General features: G+C 48.0%; 1 protein-coding gene across 1 annotated transcript in view; it reads right to left on the bottom strand.

Moving 5' to 3' along the window:
- Positions 1–18,820, bottom strand: part of YIPF6 (Yip1 domain family member 6) — a 36,953-nt gene extending 18,133 nt beyond the window's left edge. The window contains exons 1-4 of the mRNA XM_077479385.1: positions 18,667–18,820; positions 13,653–13,781; positions 1,992–2,070; positions 1,087–1,129 (exon numbers count right to left, since the gene is read on the bottom strand). Coding sequence (XP_077335511.1) covers positions 1,087–1,129; positions 1,992–2,070; positions 13,653–13,781; positions 18,667–18,711 — 296 coding nt within the window. The 5' untranslated portion in view covers positions 18,712–18,820. The remainder of the gene's footprint in view (positions 1–1,086; positions 1,130–1,991; positions 2,071–13,652; positions 13,782–18,666) is intronic.
- Between the last annotated feature and the right edge of the window lie 4,455 nt (positions 18,821–23,275).

Here is a 23,275-nt window from a genome sequence, read left to right as displayed (position 1 = left end):
CTCCGATGGGGTTATCTAATGTGGGGAGGAGCTGAAAGAGCCGCCAGCGGACCCAAGAAGACGAGGTTCGGGGCCACTCTGTGCAAAACGAGCTGCACAGTGGAGGCAAGTATGTTTGTGATAAAAAAAAAAAAAAAAAAAAAAGTACCTTTACAATCACTTTGATGCATTCTATGCATCTCTTCTGGGTGCAGACCTCTTATCTGAGCTCCATCCAGCATTTTGCATGAGATCAGCAGCTCTCTTGGGTCTCGCTCTCCTCATTGGCACACACAGTGGTGGGTGACATCGGCTCCTGATGCTGTCAATCACAGGCAGTGAGCCAATGAGTAGAGGGTGGGGGGGGGGGGGGGCAGAGCCAAGCCACGCTCTGTGTGTGAATGGACAAACATCACGGCTTGAAAGCGAGCCTGCTCAAGTGACCGTCAGCAAGAGGCTTGCTATTGGCGGCACTTGGCAGGGGAGAGGAGCCAGGGCTGATGGTAGTGGACCCAAGAAGAGGATCTAGGTTGCCCTGTTCAAAATCACTACACAGAGTAGGTAAGTATAACATGTTTTTTTTTTGTTTTTTTTATTAAAACCTTTAGAATCACTTCAAGGGGTAGAGGAAATGATGTTTTCTGCAGACTCTGGGTGGTCCCTTGGCATCATCACGTACAATGTAAGACTATTAGTCCTGCATTGTATGTGAGGAGGTAAAAGTGTGACTGCAGGCTAGAAGTGCCTTGGAGCGGAGGCTGCAGGGGACCCACCAAACAGATGCCTGTCTGCTGAAGCAAGTAATTAAAAGGTAAGTATTACTCCTTATTACTCTACCTCTAGACTTAATGACCATTTAACCTATTGCAGAATAGGATGGGCACCACTGCAAAGGTATTCTTTTCTTGTGCCCAAAGTCAGGCTTTCATTTTTGCAGAAAACATACAAATATTGGCTTACTTTCAGTAGAATAAAGAATTAGCCAGAAAAACTGTATTAGTGAAGTCCTCATTAGTCAAAAAAAAAAAATCCTTAAAAACAAACAATAAAATGGTAAAAGCACGCACACACACACAGCATACATTTGGGGGAAAATAAAATACTCACAATGCAAGTGAGACACAGAGCACAAGAGGGCCCCATAAATCCCCTGAAAGAGAACAAAGTACACTGCATTAAACATGGACATGTCTTCCAACACAAATCTACACTCACAAACACCCAATCTAGGGTAAATTTTATAAAAAAAACAAGTTAACCTTTTAAAATGTTTTAAACATTAAAGTAAAACTTGAACTCAAGGCAATTTTTTTTTTAAATAGCCTCATAGCAGGTGTTTAAAAAAACAAACAAAATTATAGTTCTGGCCTGGTGCATTTTGATGCTGTCCCTGTAGTATTTCATTTTCGCCACTAGATGTCCTCAGTGTTCCAGATTAACAACTTTCATAAGATTTAAGGCACCCGTACTGTATACAGGCATACCCCACTTTTAAGTACACAATGGGGTTTATTTACTAAAGTTAGAAATAGCAAAATCGGGCTCACTTCTGCATAGAAACCAATGAGCTTCCAGGTTTTATTACCAAAGCTTATTTGAACAAGCCGAGGTTAGAAGCTCATTGGTTTCTATGCAGAAGTGAGCCTGATTTTGCACTTTCCAGCTTCAGTAAATAAACTCCATTGTGTACTTACGAGTGGGGTTTACCTGTACAGTATACACAAACATGTCACAGGTCAGGTAAATCCATTATCCACTTTGCAGCCATTACTATCCATAGTGTACCAGCTAAACCCCCCTTTTGATTCCACATACTGGGGGAAGTTTACTAAAACTGCAAAGTGAAAAATCTGGTGCAGCTCTGTATAGAAACCAATCAGCCTCCAGGATTCATTGTCATAGCTTAATTTAACAAGCTGAAGTTAGAAGCCGATTGGCTACTATGCACAGCTAGACCAGATTCTGAGTGCACCAGTTTTAGTAAATCTCCCCCACTGTTCCAGTATACTCACAGTCTCTGAGAAGGGCTGTGCTTTTTTTAGGGTACATAACATGGAAAAACTTCTTCCCCACAGCTTTCAGGTCCCGCATCTGAAAAAAAAAAAAAAAAAAAAAGATAAGGAAGGTGCCGATGAACAGAAAATTTTTGATCTGTATATTACTAAGAGGGCTGTATAAGCAGTTTACACGTAGATCCAGGACAGCCTGAAGTTCATCTTTTTTTTTTTTTTTTGCAAAAGAAAGCATATACATTTGCAGAACAGGTGTGTGTGTGTAATATGTAATATATTATATATATATAAAAAATCCAATGGTTGCGACTGCACTCATATCAGAAATAGAAAATAGGCCTGGGTGCTCAGCAAAGACATATGCTGCATAATAATCCAAAAGAGACAGCGGCACTCAAGGGTCGTGAAAGGTGAGCACACAAAGGTTTTATTTTGACATTTCGACGAGGCACAAGCTCCTCTTCCTCGGGACATCGTCCTGAGGAAGACAAGTTAGTGCCTCGTCGAAACAAAACCTTTATTATGCGTTGTGCATTCACCTTTCAAGATTTGTGTGAGTGCCGCTCTCTTTTGGAATATATACATAAATATATTATACATTATACACACACACACACACACTATATTTCCAAAAGTATTGTGACGCCTGCCTTTACACACACAAACTTTAATGGCATCCCAGTCTCAGTCCGTAGGGTTCAATATTGTTGTTGGCCCACCCTTTGCATCTATAACAGCTTCAACTTCTCTGGGAAGGCTGTCCACAAGGTTTAGCAGCGTGTCTATGGGAATGTTTGACCACTCTCGCAGAAGCGCATTTCTGAGGTCAGGCATGGATGTTGGACGAGAAGGCCTGGCTCACAGTCTCCGCTCTAATTCATCCCAAAGGTGTTCTATCGGGTTGAGGTCAGGACTCTGTGCTGGCCAGACCCAAACTCTCTCATCCATGTATTTATGGATCTTGCTTTGTGCACAGTCGTTGGCCATCACCCACAAAGCTGGGAGCATGAAATTGTCCAAAAAGTCTTGATATGCAGAAGCCTTAAAATGATTGTAAAAGGTAATTTTTTTTTTTTTTTAAATGATAAACATGTTATACTTACCTACTCTGTGTAGTTGGTTTTACACAGAGCAGCCTGGATCCTCCTCTTCCCGGGTCCCTCTTTGCTCCCTCCTTTGAGTTGCCCTCAGCCAGCAGCTTGCTACAGGGGTCAACCAAACCAAGTCAGAGCTCCGTGTATCCAAACAGGGAGCTCCGACCCCTCTATCCCCCGAATGGCTGACTGACTGACAGCCACGGGACCCAATAGCGCTGCTGATCTGTCTCAGCCAATCAGGAGAAGCGTACTGGATGGCTGAGGGGATCGTAGACGTCGTTGGAGAGAGAAGAAGCTCAGGTAGGTAATTGATGGATGCTGGAGAGGCTGCTACACACAGAAGGTTTTTTATTTTAATGCATAGAATGCATTAAAATAAAAAAACCTTCTGCCTTTACAACTCCTTTAGGAGTTCCCTTCACTGGAACCAAGGGGCAAAGCCCAAATACTGAAAAACAACCTCACACCATAACGCCCCGTCCAACAAACATCACACTTAGCACAATGCAGTCAGGCAAGTACCGTTCTCCTGACAACCACCAAACCCAGACACGTCCATTGGATTGGCAGACGGAGAAGCGTGATTCACTCCAGGGAACACGTCTCCGTGGCTCTAGAGTCCAGTGGCAGAGTACATTACACCACTGAATCCGAAGCTTTGCATTGCACTTGGTGATGTAAGGTTTGGAATCAGCTGCTCAGTCATGAAAACCCATTCCATATAGCTCTCTACGCACTGTTGTGCTAATTTGAAGGCCACATGAAGTTTGGAGGTCTGTAGCTCTTGACTCCTCAGACAGTTGGCGACTTTTGCGCACTGTGAGCTTCAGCATGGAGCTGACCCCGCTCTGTCATTTTATGTGGCCTACCACTTCGTGTACGAGTTGCTGTTTATCCCATTTGCTTCCACTTTGTCATTAAACCAATAACAGTTGACCATGGAATATTGTCAGAAACCATGAACCAGACTGAGACAGAAGTACAGTTAAATCACACTTGTTTAATAATAATAACAACAAAAAGGTAAACAGAGTAAACATAGTCAAAACATAGCCAGAGTTCAGGAACCGGAACAGAAAGTCAAAACATCAGGGAGCCAGAGATGAGCGTAGTAGAACAGCAAGAAGGATCTGGAGCCAGAGGGAATGTCATCCAAGCATTTAACAGGGACACAGGAGAGCGTCTCTAGAGATGTGACCAAGGCAAAGGCAGAGATCATCTAGACTGGACGGCTTAAGTAGGCAGGATATCAACAGGTGAGTCACTGAGGAGAGATAGGAGCTGGCAATTAGCCGAGCGGCCAGCATTGAGAAGCAAGGGCTGAGCCCAGCCCTGACAGTACTCCCTCCTCGATGACCCCTCCCCCTCGGAGGACCATCCGGCTTGAGGGGAAAACATCTATGGAAATCATGGACAGGGGCATGTATGTCCGAGGATGAGACCAAAGAGCGTTCCTCTGGACCGTACCCTTTCCAATGCACCAGGTACTGTATGCGCCCACAGAACCTACAGGAGTCAACAATGGACTGTACTTCATACTCCTCATGGTTCTCAACCTGTACAGGGTGAGGACGAGCCACAGAGGTGGTAAAGCAGTTGCAGAACAAAAAGGTTTTAATAAGGAGACATGAAATACATTCAAAATGCACATATTAGAAGGAAGGTCTAATGCGTAAGCCACTGGGTTAATCCTGAGAAAAACATGGAAAGGCCCAATAAACCGAGGTGCGAACTTCAGTGAGGGAACACGAAGTCGAAGGTTGCAAGATGACAGCCAGACCCTGTCCCTAACCTTGTAGGAAGGAGCAGGCAGGTGTCTGCTGTCAGCATGGAGTCTGTATCTATCATTTGCATGTCACAAAGCCTCCTGCACTTGTGCCCAAGTGGAACGAAGACCACAGAGATGCTCCTCTAATGCAGGAATACTCTGTGGAACAAATGAGTCAGGCAACATGGAAGGTTGGAAACCATAGTTCGCCATAAACGGAGACAATCGGGAATCAGAATTCCAGGCACTATTGTGAGCAAACTCCACCCACGATAAGGTCTGACCAGTTGTTATGCTGGTCAGAAATATAGTAGGAATTGCTCCAAGGACTGATTGGCTCGTTCTGCGGCCACATTAGACTGTGGGTGATACGCAGAGGAGAAAGTAAGCTGAATTCCCAACTGTGCACAAAAGGCTCGCCAGAACCGGAACGCAAACTGACTACCCCTGTCCTCGACAATCACCTGAGTAGCTCATGTAAGCGAAAGATCTCCTGAGCATAAAATGGAAGCCAGTTCCTTAGAAGTGGGCAACTTCTTAAGTGGAATACAATGGGACATTTTTTGAGAACCTGTCAACCACCATAAGGATAACTGTGTTGCCCTGGGAGTTGGGACCACTGGATTTTTGTACTCACCATAAAAGCCCTTTCTCTGTAATTGACCGACCGACACAGCACCCGCCTCTCCTTTTTTTCTCTTTACGTTATACTGCTTGTTGATGTACTGAGGCTGCTAGGGCAGACTGTGGGGATTGCAGCCTAGGGACCGCCCCCTGGGCAGAACTAAAAGCTCTAAAATGTTGTATTACAACTTTGCCTAGTAATCTCCGGTGATAGGGCTAACAACCCATTTTGTTACAGAGAGGAGCTGTGTCAGTCGGTGAATTACAGAGAAAAGGATTTTACGGTGAGTACAAAAATCCTTTTTTTCATAATCGATTAGTTGGCCGATTATTGTTTCGATTAATCGGTTAATAACCTAAAAAAAAATTGAAAACTGCTTGGTCAAAGGAATTTCAGACAGTGTATGTGGTTTTCATTCAGAAATTACATTAAATTTTAAAAACAGAATGTTAAAAACAAGTGAAAATTTCAAACAAAATTCTTTCATTCAGCGAATGTAGAAAGATTTTTTGGCTAAATATTCTCATCTGAAAATTGATCCGTGTGGCCAGCATAAGGCTCGGTACACACCTATGCCGTTTTTGTTTGATCTGTTTCCGCAGTGCTTTTTGCTGTACGTTTTTTGATTTCTGCGCACGTGATTTTACTGAAATTTGCATTTTTTTTGGGTAGATTAAAAAGACTCAGTTAGACTTACCGGTGACGGTATTTCTAAGAGCCTTTCAGGACAACCCCGGAGAGAGTAGCTCCACCTTGCAATCAGGAAACACATGCCCACTTTAAAAACACCTCCTCTTCCTCCATGGCTTCAGTTATTGTGGCCTTCCGACGCTGGAAAACAAAGCACAGAAAGCACAACACCATGGTAGAACTTAATACATTTACTAAGCATAACCTAGGGAGGGAAGTAACGGTTGTCCTGAAAGGCTCTTAGAAATACCGTCACCGGTAAGTCTAACTGAGTCTTTCTCAAATCGCCTTTCAGGACAACCCCGGAGAGGATAACCGAGAAACTTACCCTAGGGCGGGACTACTGCCTGCAGTACCTTCCTGCCGAAGGCCTGATCTGCTGCAGACAGTAGATCTAACCGGTAATGCCGGAGAAATGTCGAATAACTGGACCAAGTGGCAGCCTTGCAGATTTGTTCAGGCGTGGCACCGGCCCTTTCAGCCCAGGAAACTGCCGTGGATCTAGTAGAGTGGGCAGCAATACCTGAGGGAGGTATTTCTCCTTTTGCTTTATAGGCTTCTGTTATAGCCAACTTAAGCCACCTACCCAGCGTACTTTTAGAAGCTTTCTCCCCCTTGCGTGATCCAGAAAATATCACAAAGAGGGCGTTTGATTTTCTAAATTCTTTAGTAACTTTCAGAAACTGTAAAAGACATCTTCTCACATCCAATGTGTGAAAAACCTCCTCTCCTGCATTCGCTGGGGTTGCAGAGAATGTAGGTAACACTATTTCCTGTGATCGATGGAAAGTTGAGGATACTTTCGGTAGGAATGCTGGATCCGTCCTCAGTACCACCCTGTCCTGATAAATTCTAAGGAAGGGTTCTGTAATAGCTAGAGCTTGGAGCTCGCTGACTCTCCTGGCCGAGGTGATGGCCACCAAAAAGATTGTTTTTAAAACCACCTTCTGCAAAGAAGCTTCCTGTAAGGGTTCAAACGGTGCTCCCGAGAGACCCTGTAAAACTGTAGACAAATCCCAACTGGGAAAGTCTTTAAGGGCTACTGGTCTATTTCGAGCAAGAGCCCTAAAAAATCTAGAAATTAAAGTTTCTTTAGATAAAGTCTTTTCAAAGAAAACTGATAAGGCAGCCACCTGAGTCTTCAGGGTACTGGCTGCGAGACCCTTCTCCATTCCTTCATGGAGAAACTCCAAGACTGACACCGTGCTCTTGACCTTGAGTTCTCTAGAACTGCACCAGGAGTTGAACTTTTTCCAGACCTTCATGTAAATTGCCTGTGTAACTGCCTTCCTACTAGACAGCAGGGTCTTTACTACTTTATCTGAGAGACCTTTAGCCTTTAACAGGTCCTCCTCAGAAACCAGGCGGTTAGCTGCAGGAGTTCCACTTCTGGATGACTTACTGTCCCCTGGGATAACAGATCTTTTCTGAGTGGTAACCTCCATGGGGGCTTCGAGGCTAGGTTTCGAAGACCCACGAACCAGGGTCTTTTTGGCCAAAAAGGAGTGACTAGTATTAAGTCTGTCCTTTCTTCCCTGAATTTCCTCAGTACTAGTGGAATTAGAGGAAAGGGGGGAAAGGCATAGCACAGCTGGTAATGCCAGGGGTGAGCGAATGCATCCAACCCTATTGCTGCATCTCCTCGGTGAAGAGAAAAGAATCTGTCCACCTTTGAGTTCTGCTGGCTGGCAAAAAGGTCTACCTGAGGAACCCCCCAGGCCTCGGAGATCATCAGGAACACTTCCTGATTCAGACTCCATTCTGCCTCTAGCAATTTGCGCCTGCTTAGGAGGTCCGCAAACAAATTCTGAGAGCCCTTCAGATGCACTGCCGATAGTGAGGCTGTGTTCTGTTCTGCCCAGGCTAACAACAGATTGGCCAGCTCCATCAAGCTCCTGCTTCTGGTTCCCCCTTGCTTCATAATGTAGGTAACCGCTGTTGTGTTGTCTGACAACACCTGAACATGGTGGCCTCTCAAACTCTGCTGAAATGCCACTAAACCCAGAAAGATCGCCTTCAACTCCCTCCAGTTGGATGATCTTTGAGCTTCCTGTTTGGACCAGACCCCCTGAGATGTCTGACCATCCAGATGGGCTCCCCAGCCCCAGGCACTTGCGTCTGTAGTAAGGCGCTTGTCCACAGGAAAGGTCCACACCAGGCCCCTTGAGAGGTTTGCCTGGTCTCTCCACCACCAAAGAGCCCTTTTCGTCTTTGACGAAATTTTTAGCTGTTTTTCCAAAGGATCCTGATGGGACCAGCTTGACAGAACCTCCCTCTGAAGGGGTCTGGAATGGAACCTGGCCCACTGAACAGCCGGGATTGCTGCCGTAAGCAGGCCCAGAACTGCCATAGCCATCCTGACTGAGACTGTCTGGTTGCTCTGTATCCGCTGTACAGCTAGCTGTAACTTTTCCTGTTTTTCCAACGGCAGGAAAACTTTCTGGAGAATCGAATTTAATGTATACCCCAGAAATTTCATTTCCTGTGAGGGGGTCAGGATTGACTTCTCTAGGTTTAGAAGCCATCCCAGGCCCTCGAGGTGAGACTGGGCCCTCTGGAGATTGACTAGGACCTGCTCCCTGGAGTCTGCAAAAAACAAAAGGTCGTCCAGATAAGGAACAACTGGAATCCCCTTCAATTTCAGGGGTTCCAAAGCCTCTGCCATAATCTTCGTAAAGACCCTGGGAGAGGACGAGAGTCCGAACGGCAGAGCCCTGAATTGGAGGTGCCATACCGAACTCCCTACCTTCAATGCCAGGCGCAGGAACTGCTGCGATGCCTGATGAATTGGTATATGAAGGTAGGCATCCCTTAGGTCCAGGGATGCCATGAAGCATTCTGGGGTCAACAGCTTTGTGATGGAGAAAATTGTATCCATCCTGAAATGTTTGTACCGAATGAACCTGTTCAGGAATTTCAGATTCAGGATTAGACGGTACTTCCCTGAGGGTTTTTTCACCAGAAAAATATGTGAATAAAAACCCCCGCCCTGCTGGCTTACTGGGACTTGAATCAGAACCTCTTGCTGTATCAGCTCCTGTAACAACAGCTTCATTGCAGAGGCCTTCTCCTGATCCCTTGGCAATGTTGTCACATAAAACCTGCTCGGGGGTAGTTCTGAAAACTCCAACCTGTACCCCTGATCGACAACGCTCTTCACGAACAGATTTGGAGACAGCCTGTCCCATTGTTCGCGAAAAGCTGACAGTCTCCCCCCCACTGGGGAGATATTGTCACTTGTTCTTAGGGGACTGCTCTGGGGGAGATCTAAAGAGGACTCCACCCCTGCCTTTGCCCTTCTGTGAACCCCATCTGCTCTTGTGCTCCTGGTCTTTTTTATGGGACTGCTGAAAAGCACGAAAATTCTTTTTAGCAATCTGCTTTTTCTTAACTGGAAAAGCCTTCTTTTTATCGGCTGTTCTATCCAGCACAGACTCTAAATCAGGACCAAAGAGCAAGTCACCCGAGAAGGGAAGACCACACAGCTTGACCTTAGAGGCAGTGTCCCCAGACCATGTTTTCAGCCAAACTGCTCTCCTGGCTGAATTTACAAGAGCCGAAGACCTAGCGGCCAGTTTAACTGATTCTGCTGATGCATCCGCCATGTATTTGACTGCATTCAGGATCAGTGGAAAGGACTCTAAGAGATCCTTGCGGGGTGTCCCCGCCTCAATATGGCTCTTCAGCTTCTCTACCCAACATTCCAGATTCCTGGCCACCACCGTAGCTGCCATTGCTGGTTTTAGACTGACTGACGCAGCATCCCAAGCTTTTTTAAGGATGGAGTCAGCTTTTTTGTCCATTGGGTCTTTAAGGATCCCCATATCTTCAAAGGCTAGATCCGTTCGTCTGGATACCTGCGAGAAAGCTGCATCGACTCTGGGTTTCTTGTTCCAAACCTCTGAGTCCTTATCTTCGAAGGGAAACCTTCTTTTGAGAGCTTTAGAGAAGAAAGGGGCTTTTTCTGGGTCCTTCCACTCCTTTCTCACTGAGTCTGAGAGGACCCTGTGGACAGGAAAAACTCGCCGTTTTGTTTCGTCCAACCCCTGGTACATTTTGTCATGAACTGACAGTTGTACTCTTTCTTCCTGAATTTCTAGAGTAGTGTAGATTGCTTTTAAAATATCATCTACTTCCTCTAGTGATAGCTTGAATTTGGAGCCCCTGCTATCTTCTTCCTCTTCCTCCTCCTCAGAATCCCTGAAGGAGATGAGAGTACTACCCCCTTCGTCTCCAGACTCTTCAGTTTCCACCTGTCTGGATGACGACGCCCTAGGGCTGGGCGGTAAGTTCTGAGGCTCGGTCTGTGCGGGAGGGTTTTGTATCAGGATGGACTTGACTGAACTCAAAGAGTTTGTCAGCTCTTTAACCGAAGAAAACAAATCCTTATATTGCTGGGATGTTTCCTCTTCCACCAATTCTCTGATACAATTTCTGCACATTGCCTTCTGCCATGAATCTCTGAGGGGGGTTTTGCAGGAAGGACATTTTCTCTGACCTGGTCTAGCTTTTCCTAGTGATTTTTCCTGAAACGACATACAGGTTTAATTCACTAAAAGCTCTCAACAACCAGTTGCTTAACACCAAGCCAGTGCAGAGACCCACCACCAAACAGACCTACTAGTGAGACCCCAGAACTAGGCTGCAAAAGGTCAGAGCGAAGTCCACCTCTGACCTGCAGCGACAGGCCCCCAAGAGGGGGGAACAAACAAAGACATACCCACAGTAAAGCAGAGGGTGCCAGTGCACCTTACGTACCTGGGCTGGACCGGTGCTGGGGGCGCCTGTCTCCGCCATAGCTGGCTTGCACTCTTCCATCGTTTGAGTGAGGCAGCTATTTTACAAACAGCTCTCATTTTAAATTTTCCCGGCCGCCGCGTCATCAAGGCCGGCCGGAAGCGGAAGCACACGGTCACCTGACCCGCCCCATGACCCCTGCGTTCCAGGCGCTGAACCACGGCGCCACGCCCCCTCAGAGCGCCCGCGCGTCACCGTGAACGACGCCGTCGCCGCCCGGGACCCGGCGCCGAAAACGGAGCCATGCCGCTGACCTGCAGCGGCCTCCGCCAGCAACAGGGCCCTCCCTGCGCTAACAAGCGGACACCGGGCACCCGACGCCGGCACTCCGAGGGTCCTTACTCCCGTGAGATGGCGGGACCAGGAGCTCCAGGAGTCCTCTCCCCGTGGAGATGCTGCTGGGGGTCAAAGAGAAACAACCTGCAACAAAAGGTAAGCCTTACTCCCCTGCAGAGAGTGTAGCTCTCCCTGGTTCAGGCACATGCTTCCTCCAAGGAGGAAACACAATAACTGAAGCCATGGAGGAAGAGGAGGTGTTTTTAAAGTGGGCATGTGTTTCCTGATTGCAAGGTGGAGCTACTCTCTCCGGGGTTGTCCTGAAAGGCGATTTGAGAAAACACAAATTGCTTCAAAAATGCATTACATGCTTTTCTGCAGCTTCTCCATTGAAGTATATTGAACCAAAGAAGCACCGTTTTGCGTTTAAAAGTCCCTGACCCTTTCCAAATACGCAGGGGCTGAAAAAAAGCACAGATATGAACGTGTCCCATAGGAAACCATGTAAATACATAATGGGATTAAAAAGACTAAAACTAGTTCTTTATTTATAGTATAAAAAAAAAAAAAAAGCAGATAATCACTACTTTATGGGGTTAATTTTGTTTTTACTGTAGAACTGTGAAAGTAATATTTACAGTAGTGATCATTTGCTCTTTTTGTACTATCAAGGGCTCATTTTAGTTTTTTAACCCCATTGTGTTACTGGCCGATTAATCGATTATGAAAATAGTAATCGATTAATTTCATAATCGATTAGTTGTTTCAGCCCTAGATCCATGCTCCGCCTGAGAAACCTTGTGAACACTTCTTTGTCCCAGAGAGTCTCCATACTGCCGTGACTCCAGACTTACCAGCGCCACTGTAGGACTGCTGAAAGTTTCTCTGGGTCCATCAAAAAAAAAAAAAAAAAAACAGCAGTGGAAATTACATGTCCCAGGAAATTAACCTGTTCACGATGGAATTCACACTTCTCCAATTTACAATACAGATTGTTCTCTCATAGTTTCTGAAGCAAACATCTGTGTGGTGGCTCTCCAGACATTAGGAGGTACTCATAATGGCCTGTTCTGGTATTAAAAGTTTTCCCCTGTCACCCACCTGAATCCTCATGAGATTTTATGCTCTCTCAAATCAAGCTTCGTAAAAACCGCTGCTCCTTTGAGGCGGTCAAATAACTATAATATATATATATATATATATATATATATATATATATATATATATATATATATATATATATATATATATATATATATATATATATATATACACACACACACACACACACACACACACACACACACGTAAATGAGCTTGCAAAGAAGTGCAACTGTAATATGTGAAATGGTGGGTGCAATGCCATGCTCCTGCAGACTCTTCCTCTAGACTAGTCTAGCTCCATACCAAGGTTTAGGTTTTCAGTTGGTGAATTACAGGAACTGTCAATGAACTATTACTGAAAACTACAAGTCTGTCTGCCTCAGTGGCAGATGGGACTTGTACTTTACTTCTTCCTGGTGAATGAATGATGTGGCGGTACAGGCCGAGCCCTGACAATTTAAAATCTGACAGCAACTCTGGTGGAAGGAGAACGCCTGCACATTGTTAGAGAAAGGGGGCATTTTGGGGGTTGGGGGTCTACTTGGCACCTCGTTACATCCTAAGTATGGGTATGATATGTAACAGTCTTAGCCCCTGTACACACGGTCAGACATTCCTTCAACAAAATCCGTCTGATTTTTTTTCAACGGATTTTGTCCGAAACTGGTGCTGCATACACACGGTCGGACAAAGTTGGCGGAAAATCCGATCGTTCGGAACGTGATGACGTTCGTTCGTTGCGATGGGACTACGTTGTGGCTAGTAGCCAATAGCTTTGGTCTTTGATCTGAGCATGTGTGGCACTTTGTCCGATCGGAAATCTCTAAAAACGATCGGAAAAAGTCCAATCGGATTTTGTTGTTGGAAAATTTGAGGTCCCACTCTCAAATTTTTCCGATAGAGCCCACACACGATCAGATTTTCCAACAATATAATCCAATCGGACCTTTTCCGTCGGAATTTCCGACCATGCGTACAGGGGCTTAAAGCAGAACTGACGAGTGACTGGCTCTGCCCTTTTATACGAAAGTGATCAGGAATTTGGAAAAGCTGTGCAAGGGCGAATAATGGCAGCTACCATTGTTTTATTCTATAGATCCTCTGCTTTCAGAAAATGGACGTTTTGGGATTTTAAATAAAAATTATTTTATTTTTTTACGTAAAAAAAAAAAAAAAAAAAATTAAGCTAAATAAAGTGGGTCCAGCAATGAAAGAGTTAAACATATAAATTCATTTAGGTTTGGGTATAGAGTTCCTATTTTTAGTTGTCAGATTTTTTTTTCAGCTTCGGTTGTCTCACGTACAATGGTGTCTTTGACGGGCTCGTCCAATGTGGAGAAATCATCATCCTGTGATTGAGAGGCAATCGGCACTGTGATCTCTCCCTCCACGGGAATATCTCCGGATATAGAGACATCAGACAGTCCTGCAAACTGAAGGAGAACACACAGTCATTAATCCTAGCTCATGAAACTTAAATTAAAATTGTATATTCTGGCAGCACATTTTTTTTATCTTAACCACTTCAGCTCCGGAGGGTTTTATATCCTTCATGACCAGGCCATTTTTTGCTATTCAGCACTACGTTACCTTAACTGGTATGGTTCAGTTGAGTATAGTTGGGAGGGGTTGTTACGTATGGCGAGTATGGCTGATTTGGATTGGGTTTAGGTAGGGGAGTATGGTGAAGTTGGGTTGGGGGGTATGGATGGGCTAAGAAGGGAGAAGGAGAGTATAATAGGGTTGGAGTGGGAGTAGTGTCGGGGGAGCATGGATGGGTAAGGTTTGGGGTGCGGAGTATGGTAAAGTTGGTTTGGGGGTATAGAGGGGTTAGGCGGAGGGGAGTATAGTTGGGGTGGGAGTAGTGTTGAGTTTGGGGAGTACGACTGGGTTGGGCTAGGTTGGGTTTGGGGAGTGGAATATGACAGAGGGGAGTATGGGTGGGTTGGGTCGGTTGGGTTTGGGGAGGGGAGTATGGATGGGTTGGGTTTGGGGAGTGGACTATGACTGGGTCGGGTTTGGGAAGGGGAGTATGGATGGGTTGGGGAGTGTGGTGGGGAGGGAATTATGGTTGGGTTGCTTTTGGGGAGGGGAGTATGGTTGGGAGGGAAATATTGTTGCTTTTGGGGAAGGGAGTATAGTTGGTTGGGATTGGGGAGGGGAGGATTGTTGGGTTGGGTTGGGTTGGGTTGCTTTTGGGGAGGGGTGTATGGTTGGGAGGGAAGTATGGTTGATTTTGGGGAGGGGAGTATGATGTGGAGGGGAGTATGGTAGGGTTGGGGTAGGATTGTTGGGTTGGGGAGTATGGTGGGGTTGAGTTTGGGGAGGGGAGTATAATTGGGTTGGAGTGGGAGTAGTGTTGGGTTGGGATTGGGGAGTATGGATGGGTAAGGTTTGGGGAGCGGAGTATGGTAAAGTTGGTTTGGGGGTATAGAGGGGTTAGGAAGAGGGGGGGGGGGGGAGTATAGTTGGGGTGGGAGTAATGTTGAGTTGGGTTTGGGGAGTACGATTGGGTTGGGCTAGGTTGGGTTTGGGGAGTGGAATATGACTGAGAGGGGAGTATGGGTGGGTTGGGTTTGGGAAGGGGAGTATGGTTGGATTGGGTTGGGTTTGGGGAGTGGAGTATGACTGGGAGGGGAGTATGAGTGGGTCGGGTTTGGGAAGGGGAGTATGGTTGAATTAGGGCGTAAAATGGGGTTTGGGTAAGGGAGTATGGATGGGTTGGGTAGAATTATGTGGAGGGGTGTATGGTTGGGTTGTGTTGCTTTTGGGGAGGTGAGTATAGTTGGTTGGGATTGGGGGGGGGGGGAGGACTGTTGGGTCGCTTTTGGGGAGGGGTGTATGGTTGCTTTTGGGGAGGGGAATATAGTTGTTTAGGATTGGGGAGGGGAGGATTGTTCTGTTGCTTTTGGGGAGGGTAGTATGGTTGGGTTGGGGGAAGGCAGTATGGTTGGGGAGTATGGTGGGGATTGGGGAAGAGAGTATGATGTGGAGGGGAGTATGGTAGGGTTGAGTTTGGGGTAGGATTGTTGGGTTTGAGAGTATGGTGGGGTTGAGTTTGGGGAGGGGAGTATGGTTGGGTTGTGGAGTATGTTGGGCAGGGGAGGATTGTTGGGTTGCTTTTGGGTTGGGGAGTGGAGTATGGTTGGGTTGGGTTTGGAGAGGGGAGTATGATTGGGTTGGGCAGCATGGTAGGGAGGGGAGTATGGTTGTGTTGGGTTTGGGTGCTTTTGGGGAGGGGAGTAAGGTTGGGTAGGGGAGTATGGTGGGTTTGGGGAGGGGAGTATGGTTGAGTTGTATGGTAGGGAGGGGAGTATGGTTATGGTAGTCTCGTGAAGACTGGGGGGGGGGGGATGGGGGAGTCTGTTGGGTTTGGGGCAGGGGGTATGGTTGAGTTTGGGGAGGGGAGAATATTTGGATTGGGTTTGGGGAGGGGGGTATGGTTGGGTTGGATTGGGTTTGGGGAAATTAGTATCATTGGGTTTAATTTGGAGAGGGGGAATATTTGGATTGGGTTTGAGAAGGCGAGTATGGTTGGGTTGGGATTGGGTTTGAGGAGGGGAGTATGGTTGGGTTTGGGGAGGGGAGTATGGTTGGGCTGGGGTGCTTATGGGGAGAGGAGTATGGCTGGGTTGGTTTCGGGGAGGGCAGTATGGCTGGGTTGCGTTCGGGGAGGGCAGTATGGCTGGGTTGCGTTCGGGGAGGGCAGTATGGCTGGGTTGCGTTCGGGGAGGGCAGTATGGCTGGGTTGCGTTCGGGGAGGGCAGTATGGCTGGGTTGCGTTCGGGGAGGGCAGTATGGCTGGGTTGCGTTCGGGGAGGGCAGTATGGCTGGGTTGCGTTCGGGGAGGGCAGTATGGCTGGGTTGCGTTCGGGGAGGGCAGTATGGCTGGGTTGCGTTCGGGGAGGGCAGTATGGCTGGGTTGCGTTCGGGGAGGGCAGTATGGCTGGGTTGCGTTCGGGGACGGAAGTATGGCTGGGTTGCGTTCGGGGACGGAAGTATGGCTGGGTTGCGTTCGGGGACGGAAGTATGGCTGGGTTGCGTTCGGGGACGGAAGTATGGCTGGGTTGCGTTCGGGGACGGAAGTATGGCTGGGTTGCGTTCGGGGACGGAAGTATGGCTGGGTTGCGTTCGGGGACGGAAGTATGGCTGGGTTGCGTTCGGGGACGGAAGTATGGCTGGGTTGCGTTCGGGGACGGAAGTATGGCTGGGTTGCGTTCGGGGACGGAAGTATGGCTGGGTTGCGTTCGGGGACGGAAGTATGGCTGGGTTGCGTTCGGGGACGGAAGTATGGCTGGGTTGCGTTCGGGGACGGAAGTATGGTTATGACTGGGGGAGGGGAGTATGGTTGGGTTGAGTTGCGTTTGGAGAGGGGAGTATGGTTGGATTGGTGTGGGGGGTGGAGTATGGTTGGATTGGTGTGGGGGGTGGAGTATGGTTGGGTTGGTGTGGGGGGTGGAGTATGGTTGGGTTGGTGTGGGGGGTGGAGTATGGTTGGGTTGGGAGAATATTTGGATTGGGTTTGAGGCGGGGAGTATGGTTGGGTCGGATTGGGTTTGGGGAGGTGGGTATGGTTGGGTCGGATTGGGTTTGGGGAGGTGGGTATGGTTGGGTCGGATTGGGTTTGAGGAGGTGGGTATGGTTGGGTCGGATTGGATTTGGGGAGGTGGGTATGGTTGGGTCGGATTGGGTTTGGGGAGGTGGGTATGGTTGGGTCGGATTGGGTTTGGGGAGGTGGGTATGGTTGGGTCGGATTGGGTTTGGGGAATATTTGGATTGGGTTTGAGGTGAGGAGTATGGTTGGGTTGTGTTGCGTTTGGGAGTCTGGTTGGGTTGGGTTGGGTTGTGTTGCGTTGCGTTGCGTTTGGGAGGGGAGTATGGTTGGGTTGGTGAGGGGAGTATGGTTGCGTTGGTATGGTTTAGGGGACTGTGGGGGAGTGGATCTTGGTTGGGAGTTCCCACACTTTTTTCCCCCGGGACTTGACCCCTGGGCGTATGATTGAGTTAGAGTACTTTCAGGGAGGGGAGTATGGTGGGGTTGGATTTGGGTTGGGTAATATGGTAGGGAGGGGAGTATGGCTGGGTTTGGGGGAGGGGAGAATGGATGGGTTGGGGGGTATGGTTGGGTTGAGTTTGGGGAGTAGAGTATGGTTGGTTTGGGGAGGGGAGTATGGTTGAGGGGAGTATGGTTGGTTTGGGGAGGGGAGTATGGTTGGTTTGGGGAGGGGAGTATGGTTGGTTTGGAAGAATGGGAGTATGGCGGATAGGGGAGAATGATTGGGTTGGATTTGGGGAGGGGAGTATGGTTGGGTTGTGGAGGATGATTGGGGAGAGGAGTATGGTAGCGTTTGGGGGAGGGGAGTATGGTTGGGTTTAGCTGCGTTAGGGGAGGGGAGTATGGTTGGGTTGTGGAGTATGGATGGGGATGGGAGTACGGTTGGGTTTGGGACGGGAGTAGGGTTGGGTTGGGTTGGGTTGGGTTTGGGACGGGAGTAGGGTTGGGTTGGGTTTGGGACGGGAGTAGGGTTGGGTTGGGTTGGGTTTGGGACTGGAGTAGGGTTGGGTTGGGTTGGGTTTGGGACTGGAGTAGGGTTGGGTTGGGTTTGGGACTGGAGTAGGGTTGGGTTGGGTTGGGTTTGGGACTGGAGTAGGGTTGGGTAGGGTTGGGTTGGGTTGGGTTTGGGACTGGAGTAGGGTTGGGTTGGGTTGGGAGTAGGGTTGGGTTGGGTTTGGGGAGGGGACGAGAGTAGGGTTGGGTTGGGAGTAGGGTTGGGTTGGGTTTGGGGAGGGGACGAGAGTAGGGTTGGGTTGGGTTTGGGACTGGAGTAGGGTTGGGTTGGGTTGGGTTTGGGACGGGATTAGGGTTGGGTTAGGTTGGGTTTGGGGAGGGGGCGAGAGTAGAGTAGGATTGGGTTGGGGACGGGATGGGAGTATGGTTGGGTTGGGGAGGGGACGAGAGTAGAGTAGGATTGGGTTGGGGACGGGATGGGAGTATGGTTGGGTTGGGGGAGGGGAGTCAAAAGAGATTTTGTTGTCTGTTCAAGCAGGGTCCCCCAGTCATAAAGGTGACCCGAAAGGAGTGATGGTGATGTCACCCATGGTCATGTGACCACACTCTGACCTGCCAGGACCTGGACCCCTTCCCACATGATATCTTAAAAGCTGCATAGTCCAGGCGGCAGTGTCCCTCTAAAGAGAGCCTGTCATCTGTCCCTGTACACGTGACAGGGTCCCTTTAATGGCGCATGCACAGCTGTCATGCAGCACAGTCGAGGATCACATGACCTACAAGGTGTACACAGTGCACAGAACTCTCACCAGCCGCGTCCCGCTCTCCTCCCGGTTTTCTTCGCTCTCCGCCATGTCTCCGGTTCCTCTGTGGATTGTTGTGACGTGGAGTCTGAGCTCAAGGCGTCACCGCTCCGCGACGAGGTAACCTGCTTCCGCTCCTGGCGCGCCAGTAATACGTCAGGGCTTGAGCGTCCGCATATCTATGGAAACCACGTACAACGCTCACACCGCTTTCCCACTGATCGAAGGTTTTAATGCGCATATGCAGTTTTCTGCTCACCAGCATTACTGCTCATATCATGAAATCAGATTCAGTCCTGTCTTCTGCTGATTTCCTGTAGTCAGGCGGTTTAGTACATATAGGGGGAAACTTTTTTATTTTTAGTGTTCTCAGTCTGTGTAAATTAAAAAATTTAGGCTGCAATTCTGAGCTCTTCACTGGGGATGCCACCAGCAGTGCCCTTTCTACCACTAGATGTCCTCAGTCTATTAAATAATGCTCAGCGTGATTTCCTGCTGCAATGCAGGGAGTTGTGGTCCCTCCTACGCTCAGTGTGGCTACTCCTACCCTCTGGTCTCTCCTATGCTCAGTGTGGCCCCTCCTACAATCTGGTCCCTCCTACGCTCAGTGTGGTCCCTCCTACACTCAGTGGTCCCTCCTACGCTCAGTGTGGCGCTTCTTACTCTCAGTGGCCCTCCTACACTCAGTGCCCCCTCCTATGCTCGGTGTGGCCCATCTTACACTCAGCGGGCCCTACTACGCTCAGTATGGCCCCTCTTACTCTCAGTGGCCCCTCCTACGCTCAGTGTGGCCCTTCCTACACTCAGTGGTCCCTCCTACGCTCAGTGTAGCCCCTCTTACTCTCAGTGGCCCCTCCTACACTCAGCCCCTCCTACACTCAGTGGTCCCTCCTACGCTCAATGTGGCCCCTCTTACACTCAGCGGGCCCTCCTACACTCAGTGGTCCCTCCTACGCTCAGTGTGGCCCCTCTTGCTCTCAGTTGCCCCTCCAACACTCAGTGGCCCCTCCTATGCTGTGTGGCCCTTCCTACACTCAGTGGTCCCTCCTACGCTCAGTGTAGCCCCTCTTACTCTCAGTGGCCCCTCCTACACTTGGCCTCTCCTACGCTCAGTGTGGTCCCTCCTACACTCAGTGGTCCCTCCTACGCTCAGCGTGGCCCCTCTTACTCTCAGTGGCCCCTTCTAAACTCAGTGGTCCCTCCTACACTTAGTGTGGCCACTTTTACACTCAGTGGTCCCTCCTACGCTCAGTGTGGCCCCTCTTACTCTCAGTGGCCCCTTCTAAACTCAGTGGTCCCTCCTACACTTAGTGTGGCCACTTTTACACTCAGTGGTCCCTCCTACGCTCAGTGTGGCCCCTCTTAATCTCAAGTGAAAAGTGAAAAGGAAGTGAAAGGAATTCTCCCCAATGGCAAAATAAAAAACAGACCAGGGTTATTATCCACCCTTACTTTATTCAAATCCTGCAATGGAAACTTTTTTTTTTTTTTTTTTTTATATCCTTAGCAAGGATATCAGAAGTCTGTAGTAGTGAGCCCTTGTAGTTCTCCAGGGTGCAGAGTAGAATTGCCACCTTATCCCTTTAAAACTAGACACATACCATTTACACAGGTTCTGTGGCTGATTAAGGTGGTAATTAAAGAGGAAGTAAACCCTGATGGGTTTACTTCTTTGTCTCCCTGCAAATGTAAAGCATAATGGGCTACTGTGCATCCCATAGTAGCCCATTATGTGACACAGGAGCCAGCTAACGTGATAGTGTGCCTGCGCGCCACTGTCTATGGTGCATGCGCCGTAGACAGCGGTGCCTGTCTTTTTGTAAATATCTCCTAAACCGTGTAGGTTTACGAGAGATTTCTTGGACCTACGGGTAAGCCTTAATCTAGGCTTACCTGTAGGTCAAAGTGGTTTGTAAGGGTTTACAACCACTTTAAACTCACTTGGTGCCTTATCTGCAATAAATTAGCCTCAGAACCTGTGTAATTTATATGCATTCGGGGTTTAAAGGGATGAAGTGGCAGCCCTAGTGCACAGTCTAAAGCTGGCCATACACCTATAGATTACCTGCAGATTTTCTGTAGTTAGATGGAAAAAGTGCAATAGATTTCTTCACGTAGGCTAAACTTTGTGGATGGAGGAATCTCCCACTGCGCCAAGCTTCAGTATCTTGCCAGTCGGCCCCGTTGGCTTGCAACCTAAACAATACCTGCACCCAATCAGAATGTTCAGGTATTTTGAGAGCCAGAAGGGCCAACTAGCAAGATATGGAAGCTTGGGCCGGTGGGAGATTCGTCCACCCACACAGTGCAGCATAGATGGAGGAATCTGTTCCACTTTTTCCATCTGACCATAGAAAATCTGTAGATAATCTATAAGTGTATGGCCATGGTGGGGATGGATTTGCAGCAAGTTTCCAGGTACACCCAGCTGACAATAGGCAACCACTTGCATGTGCACACGGCCAAGACACCAAGATCAGGGCAGGCTGCAAACAAGCACAGGTGGGAATCCCACCGCTAGGATCAGTACACAAGTCATTCACCCACACCTTCTCCAAACTCAGCCAACTATGCTATTGGTCAGGCCATGTGGCTTATGCTGAGCATGTCTTATATAGACAAGCAAACTAGGAGGCAGGGCAGGAAGTGATGGAAGGGAAGGAAATAAAAGTCCACAGAATGGCAGCCGACGCCCATAGGTGAGTACAGATAGACCACACATGTGAAAGGAATCTGGGCAGAGAGACACTGCAGCAAGGAGGTAAGAATACACGAGCAGGAAACTGCAGGCCAACTCATGATAAAGGGGCATTTTTTTTTTTTTTTTTTAAGAGTGGGGGAGGTTTATAATCCCTTTAATTTTTTTATTTTATTTACCATGCAGGGAGATTTGCCTTCACTTCCTGTCCCATAGTCACAACAGGAATTGAGGGAATCCTAAAACTAGTGTCCTCACTAGAAAGTTTCCTCCTCTATTCTTATGGTGACAACCTAGAATGCAGGTTTCACTTCTGTTGAAAATGGTAAACAGGAGACATGGAGAGGGTGATTCCCCTAATGGGAACATAGACAGCAATAAAAAAATGACAGGGGTTCTAATCCTTCGCTGTATCCAAGATTTAAAAAAAAAATAGTTTTAGTTATACCTTAACCAGATGAGTATCGGCCTGTATAAACTCCTTTACCGCTGTGATACTTTGACAATTACTTTATTATGGAACACAAATATGAATTGTGTACATAAAGATCATTCTATTGGTGGGATTTAACAACTTTTTTATTTTTTTTAGCAAAAAGTTTCCCTTTAATATAAAAAATACCAGAACAGTAAGGGCCGGTTCACCGTTCTGAGAGGAGCGACTCGAGTCGCTCCGACTCAGAAAAAAGGTTCCTGTACTACTTTGGGGCGACTTCGGGGGCGACTTGCATTGACTTCTATACAGAAGTCCTCTGCAAGTCGCCGCTGAGGTCCGTGCAGGTCGCGGTGAGGCAAGTCGGAGACGCCTCGCCGCGCATCGCTGTGTGAATCGGCCCTAAGGGAAACCCTGCAACTGACCCCTTTTTATGCCACGTAGACACCCTAAAGGTTATTTGTCAATGTTTTTGCAATGAAAACACATGCTGGTACTGAGGGGGTTAAAACATGGAATTTGGTAATTCTCAAGTAGGGATGAGCTCAGGCGTGTTCACATGCTCCACGTGCAGAGCCCGCCAGGAAGTCGGCACTGCGCTAATCACAGGCAGTGAGACATTGCCCAATCTTTGCAGCCGCACATCGGTACAATGTCTCACTGTCTGTGATTAGCGCAGCGCTGCACCGACTTCCTGGCGGGCTCTGCACGTGGAGCATGTGAACACGCCTGAGCTCCTCCTTATTCTCAAGGCACCCCAACAAGTCAGGTTTTCAGAATTTCCCTCAGATGAAACGGCTGTGGTAATTTCTAAAGCAGTGAAACTAATTAAATCACCAGTGCAAAATAATGGTAAAGCCTGAAAACATGACCTGTTGGGGCGCCTTGAGGACTGGAGTTGAGAAACACTGCTCTAGATACATTACTGTACTGATCATACCCAGAGGGAGGAGGAGGTAAGGAGGTTATTGTATGGATACCCATGTAGGCAGTTAACCATTGTACCTGAATAGTGTCTGGTGGTTACAGGAGACAGTATCATCAGGTGCTAGATCCCTTGTAGCCACTTGCCCACCGCAATTCATAACACTATATTGCCAAACGTATTGGGGCGGCTGCCTTTACACGCACATGAACTTTAATGGCATCCCAGTCTTAGTCCGTAGGGTTCAATATTGACTTGACCCACCCTTTGCAGCTATAACATTTTCAACTCTTCTGGGAAGGCTGTCCACAAGGATTAGGAGTGTGTCTATGGGAATGTTTGACCATTCTTTCTGAAGCAAATTTGTGAGGTCAGGCAACTGCTGTGGACGAGAAGTCCTGGCTCACAGTCTGCACTCTAATTCATTCCATAGGTGTTCTATGGGGGTTGCGGTCAGGACTTTGTGCAGGCCAGTCAAGTTCCTCTATCCCAAACTCTCTCATCCATGTCTTTATGAACCTTGCTTTGTGTACTGGTCCAAATCATTTGGTGGAGGGGG

Source organism: Lithobates pipiens, unplaced genomic scaffold (assembly GCF_037356315.1).
Source record: "Lithobates pipiens isolate NorthernLeopardFrog02 unplaced genomic scaffold, aLitPip1_a1.2 Scaffold_1, whole genome shotgun sequence".
Taxonomy (NCBI): domain Eukaryota; kingdom Metazoa; phylum Chordata; class Amphibia; order Anura; family Ranidae; genus Lithobates; species Lithobates pipiens.
The sequence above is the reverse complement of the archived record's forward strand: the minus strand, read 5'-3'. Positions and strand labels throughout refer to the sequence as shown.